Source organism: Diceros bicornis, chromosome 32, assembly GCF_020826845.1.
Source record: "Diceros bicornis minor isolate mBicDic1 chromosome 32, mDicBic1.mat.cur, whole genome shotgun sequence".
Lineage (NCBI taxonomy): Eukaryota > Metazoa > Chordata > Mammalia > Perissodactyla > Rhinocerotidae > Diceros > Diceros bicornis.
In genome coordinates, this window is record NC_080771.1 from 36,518,088 (window position 1) to 36,529,946 (window position 11,859).

Below are 11,859 nucleotides of genomic sequence, written 5' to 3' on the forward strand. Positions count from 1 at the left end.
ACAAAGCACGTGAGTGAACATTCTCGTCGGGTTGTCCGTGGCTGGCTTGGGTGTAACAGTGGCATTTGGATTCAGAGACTACCACTGACTTTGCCTTTCCGTGGCCCCTCTTTTTTTTTTTTTTAAATGTCTTTTTTTTTTTTTTTTTCCTGATCCAGGAGCCAATCAAGCGTCACAGCTACATTTGGCTGCATGTCTATTTGATCTTTTTTTTTTATTTTTCCCCCAAAGCCCCAGTAGATAGTTGTATGTCATAGTTGCACATCCTTCTAGTTGCTGTATGTGGGACGCGGCCTCAGCATGGCCAGAGAAGCGGTGCGTCGGTGCGCGCCCGGGAGCCGAACCCGGGCCGCCAGCAGCGGAGCGCGCGCACTTAACCGCTAAACAACGGTCGTGGCCCCTCTTGAGAATCTGGATTTGTCTTGTCACAGAGAATCCCAGTGGTATAAAAGTTCTTCTCACATCAGCTGGCTCAGTCTTGTAGAGAGGGGCAAGGAAGGAGCGTGTCGTATCGGGGCTGTGGAGAGGGTCCACAGCCCGTCAAGGGCCAGGCAAGGTGGCATCTGGTCTTGAAGACCAGCAGTGGGATGGAGCGGGCGGTCAGCGCAGGCCTGGCTTGTGGGGCCTCCCTCCTCCCCACCTGGCATTTCTCTGTGCTCGCCTCCACTAACACCACAGGTGATATTGTGTTTAGCCAGAAAGTTAGGTATTCCTTACATACCCTTTCTCTTCTTGCTTACCAAGTTGTCTTCTTAACTCTCAAGAACTCTCACCTCCTTAACATTTTCTTCTCAAAGCTTTTCATTTGAGTCTCTTCAGCTTTTCCCCTAGACTTGCCTGGCTCAGAACCAGCTGCATCAGCCTCTGTCGGACACCAGGAGAGCCTCTGTAGAAATACGTGCAGACACATTTCTGTTTTCCTTTGTACGTCGTGACCCAGGCCCTGTCTGACCGGCCTGTTAAGACATCGCCTGTTTGCTCACCTGTTTCTCATTCTCAGTCTTCCCTCATCAACATCAGCTTCATTTTCATTTATTTAACAAATATTTACTGAGTATCAGGTATGGCGCTAGACACCATCCTGGAGCTCCTGGAGTTCTGGTGGGGGCAGGCCATGAGCAATACCCGAAGAGGATGCATGGTGCACCCAGAGACCATCAGGGCTCCAGGGGTGGGGCATGAGGGTGTCATGGCGTCCCTTCTGCTGGCTTCTATTTCTCAGTAGAAGGGAGGAAGGTCAGCAGCGGGGAGGGAGGCCAGGGAAGGAGGAGCAGAGGAGACGGAGGCAGCCGTCAACCGGGTTGGATGCTGAGGGCAGGACACCAGGGCACGGGGCAGTCGTGAGTGGGCGCATGTGCAGGGAGGCCTGCCGGCTCAGCTTGGGGTGCTCACAGGCATCTTGCCCACTCCCACCTCCCCGTGAGTGGCTCACATCCTTGCCCTGACTGTGGAGCCTGAGTCCATCTGCGGTCATCCACGCAGACTGATCCTTGGGTGTCCTCTTCCTCTGCCTCAGAGCCATGACACGCTGTGTGGACTGGTGAACGAAGGAACAGATCTATCAGTTCAGTCTGCTCAAGTTAAGGAAATGTGACATTTGACATGTGATTTTGAATGAGCTTTGACATTTTTGCTCTAAATGCCAGAAATATAAAAATAAACCACCTCCCCTCCCCTCGTGGACAGACACTCCTAAAACATGTCTGATGACTAAACACAGCTTTGCATCCTCCTTTCTTCAGGTCCCTCCTGGTGTTTCTGGGTTAGAGTCCTTTGACCTTCTGTTCTGCTAGCTGTTTGTGGAGTGGAGGGTGTGTCGCTACGCTCACTAGCGAGGCCTAGGGAGCCCTCTCGGGACTTGTGTTTCCTTAAAAGATGACGACACTTTCCAAGCCACGGGGGAGACTCATGCAGGGGGGACCCTTGGCTTCGAGTGCTACGAGGACACCCTCAAGCTCTGCTGCCCGCGGCTGCTCCCAGGCTGGGCTGGCCTGGCCCAGGCTCTGCTCCTGGCTCTGCTGAGGCCACGCCGGCTGCTGTCCAGTGCTGCTTGTCCCCCAATGGGCCTTCTGGGGGGGTGGCTGCCTTCCTGGTGACAGGGAAGCAAAGCTACAGAGCTGGACAGGACCATGTTGTATTTTCTGATCACGAAAGATCTGGTGGAGAATAAGTGCCAGGGAAAAGAAATGAATAATAGAGGAGGCTTTAGTTTTCTCCAGTTTTTTTAAACCTTTCCAAAACTCATTAGTGCAAATGGTGTGTAACAGAAAAGCATAGTGTGTTAATAAAGAGCCATTGTTGCCAGGTCAGCCCTTTGGGGAGCTAGAAGCCAGTTCCTGCTCTCGGAAGGAGGCAGCTGAGGAAACAGCGAGAGTGGCTGTATGCGTGTCCTGTGGCTGCTGTGACAAGTGACCACACACCTAGTGGCTTAACAACACACGTTTTCTCTATCACAGTCTGGAGGTCAGAAGCTCTCATGGGTCTCACTGGGCCAAAATTAAGATGTCACAGGGCTGATTTCTTCTGGAGAATCTAGGGGACAATCCGTTTTCTTGTCTTCTCCAGCTTCCAGAGGCACCTGCATTCCTTGGCTGGTGGCTCCTTCCTCTGTTTTCTGAGCCAGGAATGGCTGGTCAGTCAATTCTTTCTCATGTTGCATCTCCCTGCCTCTCTACAGCTGGGGAAAATTCTCTGCTTTTAAAGACGCCCGTGTGACGTTGGGCCCACCTGATACTCCAGGACCCTCTCCCCATCTCGAGAGCATTAACTTAATTCCATCTGCAAAGTGCCCTTGCCCGTGTCAGGGTACATACCCACCGGGTCTGGGGATTGGGACACACTTCTCTCAGGGGTGTTATTCTTCCTAGCATAGCTGGCTGGCATCAGAATGTGAAATTGTGTTTGCGGATGGTTTCTGAAGACACAAAAGGAAAAGTAGTTAAGGACTTTCTGCCATCTTTTATTCTAAAAATTGAATTTACCTGTTTTTTCCACTGATGGATTCATTGTTAAAGAAATAGAACTTTTGCTCATCAAAAAGCAGGATGCTATTTTAAAACCGTGGACTATATTTTTATGTAGACTCCTGGCTATCAGTACCCAATCCCACCTTTCCTGGAGGGTCAGTCCCTCCTCTCCCCGAGTATCCACACCCTCTCCCGCAGCTCTGACGACTGTGGCAGGAGGCACTGGGCTGACCATGGAGTGTCATCATTGTTGCCCTGCTGTGGATGGTCCACAAGCAACCCCAGAAGGTGGTCCCATGGGCATATAATTTGAGGGAGTTGAGACGTAACCTCAAGTAAAAAACCCCACAGCTCATGGCAACTCACTATCATGAATGAAAAGCCTGAGAGATGCCCCCCACCTTCTGGCCTGTGGGGGTATCAAGGCGCCAGCCCACCTGCCCAGCTGTTAGAGTCCCAAGTGGGCTGGGTGGGAAGTGGGCCTGGGCGTGGAGGTGCTCATGAGTGATGGAGTCTCCCAGAGCCCATCTCGAGGGGCCTGGTCTGTCGCCCTCCTCAACACAGTCCAGGGTGGGGATCCTGCGTTTGTGATTTGTCTCCTTGGAGGTCTGTCAGACCTACCCCGGGCACTCGGTCTCATCCCTGGGAGTTCTCCAGCCATCCTTCACCGATGTCTCCTCTCTTCTAACTCACTGCTCCTCACCCAGAGCTCCATCCACTCCTTCTGGAGTGCTGGATTTTGTAACTCACACACATGTTTCTGCATTGTTTCTTCAACTTGACTGTCAACTCTTGGGGGGCTTCATCATCTCCCCCAACTCTCAAGCACTTTGGGGACTCCTCAGAAGAGCCAGTGGATGTTTCTTGCTGGAGGTTGTGGATGTGCTGCCACCTCCCTGTCCCCTTCCCAGCTGCCCTCTGGGTTTCCCCTTCCCATGAATTTAAAGCGACAGTGATTTCCGGAAGGTCTTCAAGTGCTTCCCTCCCTGTTCATATCCCGTCGTCTCTCCATCCTAGGGGTTCTCAGGCGCGTCCTCGGCTGTGTTCCTGGGCTCACTCTTTGGAAACACAAGCTGGTTGGTTTTTTTTTTTTTCCCTATAAGGCTTAAAAACTCATCTTTCTGTCCAATATGTGGACGTTTGAGGGAGGTAACTTGCAGATATAGTAGAACAACCTGATCACGCCATACATAGTGACACACATGCACATGCCACACACACGTACACTCGCCAATCAGACATTACTCCAAAATGATTCACAAGACAGACGAACCCCACAGTGTGGAGTATGGTCCTGGGCCATCCTCCCTGGCTCATAGGGTCGCGGTAGTGTGGCACTTGCCTCTGCCTGCACCATGTCATGTCTGTGCTGATGGCTATCTCCCTTGTCTCTCCAGGTGCTGCAGGGGGCCCAGCTGATAGCCGTGGCCTCTTCCGACCCAGCTACTGCAGGGGTGGACGGGTCACCTCTCCAGGGCAGTGACATCCAGGTGCAGTACGTCCAGCTGGCGCCAGTGACTGACCACAGCACTGCGGCTCAGGTGGGTCCTCCTTCTGGAAGTGGATGCCCTGTCTGCGGATAGGTCCTGGGGCTTCTGCAGGTATGAACACAGCTTGGGTATTTCTACTGACATTCTCCTATGAGGAAGGTAAACTGTCATTGAAAGACGCATGATTTGGACGTGGGCACTCATGTGGGATTATAGTTTTTATAAATGCCTGAAAACATGAAGGTGAGAAGTTAGATCCTGGCCCAGGTGCCAATCTTAAACCTATTCTTGAGATATTCTGTCTTGTGCAAACGTTTCTCTGTGAATTCAGAGGCAAAAATTAAGTTCTGCACTGTATCCCCTGCAGAGCCTGCTCCTGGGGGCTGCAGAGCGACGGCGTCCCAGTTTGCCTGAGACCGCTGAGTGGGGCTGGCCCAGCCCAGGGGTCAGTGCTCCTGCAGGCCAGGGGCTTTGGTTTGTAACCCCAGCCCTCAGCCTGGACCCTTTTCACAGGGGTGGGTTTGTGGGGTACTTGCCTCTGAGCGGCTCCTCGTTTGTGGTGGAAATGCGGGATCGCCCCGACAGCTTTGTGCTTGCACTTGGTCCTGTGGGCGCCATTTGGCCTGGCTTCCAGCTTCCTTCAGTGCATTTCTAGCTGGCGGCTCAACAGCCTTATCGGGAACTCCACATATGTAAGACCCGATTTTCCCTCCGTTCATTACGTGCTTACTCAGCATGTCTGATTGACTGTGAGCACCAACCAGCTTCCCCACCGATGCCTCTTATCATCTGGTTTTGCTGGACTGTGGTTCTCCTCCTGTGCTGCTTGTTATCAGTGCTTCTCCAGGAGCACTGGAAAACCCGGCATTCAAACTGTTTGGACACTTTCTGAACTGTCAGATGAGAGGGCCGCTGCTTTAGGTATTTGAAGTGTTCACAGAGCTGCCCTGCGGTAAGTGTACTTGGTCAAGCGAGCATCATGGCCTCTCTAGAGTCCCTCTGGGTCTGGGAGAACCAGGCCTGGCCCCCTGGCCCCTGTGCTAGTGTGGAGAGCCGGCCAGAAGCCTGTCAGCTTGAGCCCCTTTAGGGGATGGCATGATCAGTTCTGTCTGGTTGGTTGATTGTGTTTTTAGAACGACCAGTCTTGAAGTTGGGGCATATTCCTGTTTTTCTGAGAATAACCATAGGATTGGTCTTGAGAAGCCAGCGGTTTGGTTGGAACAAAGCGCAAGGCTGCTGGTGCCGTGAGTGACCCAGAGGTGCTGGTTGTCTGCGTTCTCAAACCTTGAATGATGCAGAGGTGCTGTAGGTGCTGTTCTCCTGTGTTCTCAAACTGCATGGACCGTTGGTTTAAATCACTGACTTGCTGCTGAGATCAGACGAGAGCCATTGTGATACAGGGGCTTTGTCTGCTCCGACCATAGTAGTGGCTCCTGCCCTGCCTTCTGGCATGTTCTGCTGTCCTCCCTGGGTCCTGGAGAAGCCATGGCCGCCCTGCTCCCACCAGAACCCTCCGGCCACTACCATGGGAGTGGCCAGAACCCAGGCACTTCTGACTCCACGTGGTGTTGGGCTTTGGTACAGCAGTGACCACAGAGCATGTTCCCCTCTGGAGGTTAGCTGAGAAGGAGTGAGGCGTGACCAAGAACCCAGAGAATTGGTGGGGGGGGGTGTGCGGAGATGAATTCTCCCACCAGGTTATTTGATGTGGTACGAAGAGTTGACCTGTCCTGGAAGAAAGACTCCTATGGTCCTCCTCGTCCCATGCCAGGTAACACGTGTTTGACGCCGATGTCACTGTACATGGGTCGTTGCATAAAGGCAGTTTCATTCCCTGCTGCTCACCAGGCATGGACGTGTCACACGGTGTATGTGTGCTTCAGATTTGGGCTGTTGTGTGGTGGGTCATCTTACTGGGCTATAAGTTTCTGGTCTTTCTACAGGTTGCAAAATTGAGGAAAGCTTGTCCATTTTAGCTCTTTGCCACCTCAACTTCCAGAATGAATCAAGCATTCTCTCTTGATTCATACCTGGCAGGTTCGGGTCCATTTAATTAGGATGTATAACAACAGGCCAGAGAATGGGATGTGCGCTTCCATTCTGGGAGGTTTTCCGTGCAGAAATGGGCTTGAGCAGTCAGCAGCTCTTGCCGTCTGGCACAAGCTGTCCGGCAGCAGGGCGACTCCAGGCTTGGTCAGCACCACAGTGCGTGTCCTGGAGGCCCAGCTTCCTCTGTCCCTCCATGGGCCCCACTGGTGCCTCCCGCAGACGGGGCCACACCCACAGAAGGAATGGGTCTCCTGACTGTCTCTTTCTCAGCATGAAGGCCCCCCACTCCTATGGGATTTCCTTTCTTAGTTTGCTGATCAGAAAGGGATCATACACCTAAACTTATTCCTGGAAAGGGCTGGGCAGGTTGACGAGAATATCCCACTGAGTCTCTCTGAGGCTGGAAGAGGGGCCTGGCTTCTGAGGAGATGGGCTGCTCGTAGGAAGGAGCACAGGGTGCTGGCCCAGGGGCCATGGCACCTGTTCCCTGGAGCAGACAGTTGGGAGGGCCGTGAGCGCCAGGTGGTGAGCACTGGCCCAGTGGCCGCTTGCCTGGCAGACACCCGAGTGCTGAGCATCATGGGGTGCCCAGGGCCGTGTGGTGTCCTGAGTTCCCTTGAACGTCTGTTGCTGGAGCTGTTTCTCTACATTCTCTTTGTTTTTCTGCAGGCAGCTCTGCTGTCTCCTGCATGAGACACGGGTCTGGCTACTGCATTTTGAGGACAAGGGAGAAGGGTGGGGGGGCCCCAATCAGAATGTGGGTCTCCCCAAGTCCCAGGCTCAGCTCCTCATCCCTTGGTCCACCATCCTGAGTATCTGAGTCCAAAGCTGCCTTTCCCAGTTTTTCAAAGGGAGGGACTCTCAGTCCCGGGAGAAGATCCTCTTTACAGAGCCTGTAACCTGCCTGCCCCAGAGCCTCTCTCCCTCCTTTCCTCCGCCTGCAGCGCCCAGCACTCTCTAATCCACTTTCCCTTATCCAGAAACTTGTGGGGACCCCCTGCCCCCCATCTGTGTCACAGGTTAATCCTTTTTTCATTCCTCCTGCCCAGCCACTCTCATGGGCCCTGTAGACAGTACGACAATGTCTGTGCTCAGTCCTTCATCTGGAACTGGAGGGCCCCCTGCTTTAAGGCGACACTGTGTTGACTGTCATTTGACGTGTGTATTTCAAAAGCACAGCCTTAGACTGTAATGAGAGCTGTAGGGCTGGCCCCTCACCCAGGGACCCTGCCTCCTAGTCTCCATGGCTTCTCTGCCTTTTTCTCTGCCTTTAACCGACAGCTTCAGGGAGTCTAAAAAAACTCCAAAACAATCTCCATTTGGGGGGCCCATTCTGGATAGTTGAGATGGATGATTGGTGACTTATTAAGATTGTGTTTTTTTCCTTTAACATCTTAAAACTGTGAATATGCATTTAAAATGCTCTTAATAGGGGCTGGACCCGTGGCGTAGTGGTTAAGTTTGCACACTCTGCTTCAGAGGCCCAGGGTTCACGAGTTCAGATCCCGGGCACGGACCTACACACTGCTCATCAAGCCATGTGTGGTGGTGTCCCACATACAAAATAGAGGAAGATTGGCACAGATGTTAGCTCAGGGACAATCTTCCTCACCAAAAAAAAAAAAAATCCTCTTAATATCTGCAACGCATTGATTAGAACGTATGTCTTACGGGGAGAAAGGTAGCTGCCCCTAAAGTGCTTTTTTGGAACATTGAAACAGGTTTTATAAGAAGGCCAGTGGTGACTGAAATTCCAGGTAAATAGATTAAGGACGTGTAACCACTTGGAGGGTCTTCCCCAGTGGTAAGCCAAGGGTGGGAGTGGGAAACGAGCACTGCTGGTGGCGGGGAGCCCTGGGGTGTGTTGAGGGGGTGGGGGGTCAGGCAGGCTCTGGACAAACAGAAGACCCCACAAGGAAGGCCCGCAGCCCCGGACTTGTCAGAGCTGCTTCAAGCGGCTTGGGTCCTGAGAGAGTCATCTCCCAAAACAGGGGTGAGCCCAGGACCCTCAGTCCCATCCAGCTCTGAGTGTGTTCACTCACACAGCTGTTGGTGTTTATGACTGGGGAGTGGCCTGGACTCGCATCAGTGGGCACTTTTATAGAAAAGCCCCCCTCTCTCCCCTCTTGCAGACAGCCGAGACCCTGCAGCCCACCCTGCAGCCCGAAATGCAGCTGGAGCATGGAGCGATTCAGATCCAGTGATGCAGGCCAGGCCGCCCGACCGCGACAGGAGCCGAAACGGAGCCACCTCACGCTCAGCGCTGTCTCCAGCCAACCACCTCGTTCTACGCACCCCGGTCCCACGGCTTTGCACGCGAGGTGACTACACACATTCTGTTAAAGTGCGTCCAAGAGCCTCGTCCATGGGGGAGAGTGTCCCAGTAAACAAAAAGATGGTAACCACCGCCTCCTCTGCCAGAAGACCCCCTTTCTTTTGAGTCATACTGTTGGTGTCAGAGAAGGAGTGGGGAAGCACAGTGTGGATTGTGTTAAGTTGACGCGGAGAATCAAGAACTACAATATTTTTCTCTGTTCAAACAGCTTTTTTTAATTTGCTATGGTGTTTATAACAAAAAAGAAAATTGAAAAAAAAGTGGAGTAGCAGAAGCCTTTTGCTGTGTGCTCTGTTCAGTGTAACGAAAACAGGTATTTGCAAAAACAACTAACGATTTTGATGGAAATATTGCTTACCTACTTTTCTAGGGGGAAATGCTCTCAACACTGTAATTATGCATTTCTAATGAAATAAAGTGTATTTATGACCACAGCAGCTTTGATGTGGTTTCTTCTTAAGAGATGTTTCACCCGAGGCCGGCCTCATTCCTGGTGGGCACTTGGGAGTCATCCCATGGACCCTTCCAGCTGTGCTGACAGTAGTTGTGGGAGTCCTTTCAAAGGAAGGAGTGTGCTGTTTCTGCTAGTCCCATGTAACAGGGCCTGGAACGTCAGATCCCCTGATGCAGATCACTGTCCGATGGCGTGCCCCCTCTCAGACATGGTCACCCCTCAAGACTCTGGGAGTGCCTGCGGTGTAAACCTGCTGTTGAATGACACAGGCCTTTGCCAGCTCCAGAAAGTTACAGCTCTGAGGCTCCTTAGAGAAAGTCATGTCCCAAGGAGCATGCTTATCATCCAAAATTGACAAAAAGAAAGGCAAAGGAAACAGTTCCAAACAGAAGCCCCAGAGGTGGTTTGCATTACACATGACCAGCAGTGTCTGGCCTGCTTCAATCACACCGTTTTGGCAGTTACAATAGTGGGGTTTGTGAAATTCCCACCACAAAATTGTCTTTACTGACTTAGACTGTGACTGTTCAATGCCTTTTCTGGAAAGCATTCAAAGTTGCCATCCCAAACAATCATGCCTCTTCCCAGTCCCCCCGTTGGGGAGTAGTCTACAGTCCTGGGCTGGGTAGTTTATACCAGGGCATGCTGAGGGATGAAGGCAGGGCGGGGGAGCAGCTCCCTGAAGTGGGGCAGCTTTTCTACATGCCATGCCTCTATCCATCCTCCTAGGGTGGGCACCGTGACATGAGGATGTGAGGCCTCTCTGGACAGTCGTCTGAGAGGCCATTCTCCAGGAGATGGAAATGGGAAGAAGGACAATCTGGAGACTGGGAGGAGAAGGTCTGATTAAGGCGTCTGGAATCCCAGAAGGAGAGTGGAGAGAACAGATGAAAGATGACATTTAAAGGATTCAGGAAGCAGAACACATCCCAAGTAGAAATAAAAACAAATCCCTGCCTGGACATGCGGAACATTAGAGACAAAGATAATTCTGAAAGTAGCCAGAGGAGGAGGACAGACCACCTACAATGGGATGAAGGATCCACAGCAGACTTCTCAACAACAACTGTAAGTCAGAGAAGAGGGTGGTACCAATGAGGCATTGAGAAAAAAGAATTCTCAACACAGAATCGTGTCTTCAGTAAAACTGTTGTTCAAGAAAGCTAGTAACAATCACCATTCGGCCCAGCAGTTCCACTCCTAGGGGTACACCCAAAAGAATTGAAACCATATGTCCACACATAAACTTGTACACACATGTTCACAGCAGCGTTATTCAGAGTAGCCAAGATGTGGAAACAACCAAATGTCCATCAGTGAGTGGATGATGGATAAACAAAATGTGGCCCATCCATACAATAGACTATTATTTGGCCATAAAAAGAAATGAAGCACTGACAGATGCTACAACATGGGTGAACCTTGAAGATATTATGCTGAGTGAAAGAAGCCAGACACAATAGGCCACATCTTGTATGATCCTATTTGTATGAGATGTCCAGAATAGGCAAATCCATAGAGACACAAAGCAGAATAGTGGTTGCCAGCGGTGGGGGAGGGGGAAATGGGGAGTGACTGCTAATGCATACGGGCTTTCTTTTTGAGGGGATGAAAATGTTCTGGAATTAGTGGTGATGCTGGCACAATTCAGTAAATTGACTAAAAATCGTTGAATTGCACACTTAAAAGGGTGAATTTTTTGGTATATAAATCACATCATAGTTATTAAAAATAAAGAATTGGGTGATATTTAAAAATCCATTTATAAACAAAAAATGAAGGTGTTACCTGCAGATGATCCCTCCTATAAAGGACATTGTAAGGAGTTTTCTTCAAGAGCAGGAGTATGGCTCCAGGAGGAGGTTCTAAGAGCAAGAAAGAGTGGTAAACAAATCGAACAGTAAACACGCAGATGTATCTAAGTGCTGTGTACAAAACTGTCTCACATTGAAATTTTCAAAAACAATAAAATATTGGGAAACATTACTCTAAGTTGGGACGAGCAGGAAAGGAGCTAAATTGTTTCAAATCCCCATTTTATTGCTCTGGAGAGAAAGGATCAAGATACTGTACAATTTTAAGATATCAAGTTCAATATCTATGACAAACGTTTAACAAACTATAAAAAATCAGTAAGATGTGGAACATTTGAACAATATGATTAAGGAACTTGACCTAATTGACATGTAGAACGCTGCATCCAGCAGTCACAGAGCACACATTCTTCCCACGTGCTCTTTGGAACTTTATCAAAGTCGGCTACACGCCAGACCATGAAGAAGATCTAATGGAAAGGCATAAAAATGGATCAACATGGAAAGGCATTTTAATTTAATTTAACTTTAATCAAAACTTGTGGAATACATCAAAAGTTGTGCTTAGAGAAAAATTTGTGTTTCCTTCAGATGTATTCCCAGAAGTGGGACTGCTGAATCATATGGTAATTCTATTTTTAACTTTTTGAGGAAGCTGCATACTGTTTTCCATAGTGGCTACACCAATTTACGTTCCCACCAACAGTGCATGAGGCTTCCCTTTTCTTCACATCCTCGGGAACACTTGTTA

General features: G+C 50.4%; 1 protein-coding gene across 3 annotated transcripts in view; it reads left to right on the top strand.

Moving 5' to 3' along the window:
* Positions 1-9,272, top strand: part of BANP (BTG3 associated nuclear protein) — a 128,289-nt gene extending 119,017 nt beyond the window's left edge. For 2 of the 3 annotated variants that reach the window (XM_058528443.1, XM_058528446.1), the window contains 2 exons: positions 4,364-4,507; positions 8,638-9,272. In XM_058528443.1, the coding sequence (XP_058384426.1) occupies positions 4,364-4,507; positions 8,638-8,709 (216 nt within the window). In that variant the 3' untranslated portion in view covers positions 8,710-9,272. Of the gene's footprint in view, positions 1-4,363; positions 4,508-8,637 lie in introns of those variants that run through there. The other variant, XM_058528445.1, reaches the window with a different exon arrangement.
* Positions 9,273-11,859: the final 2,587 nt, after the last annotated feature.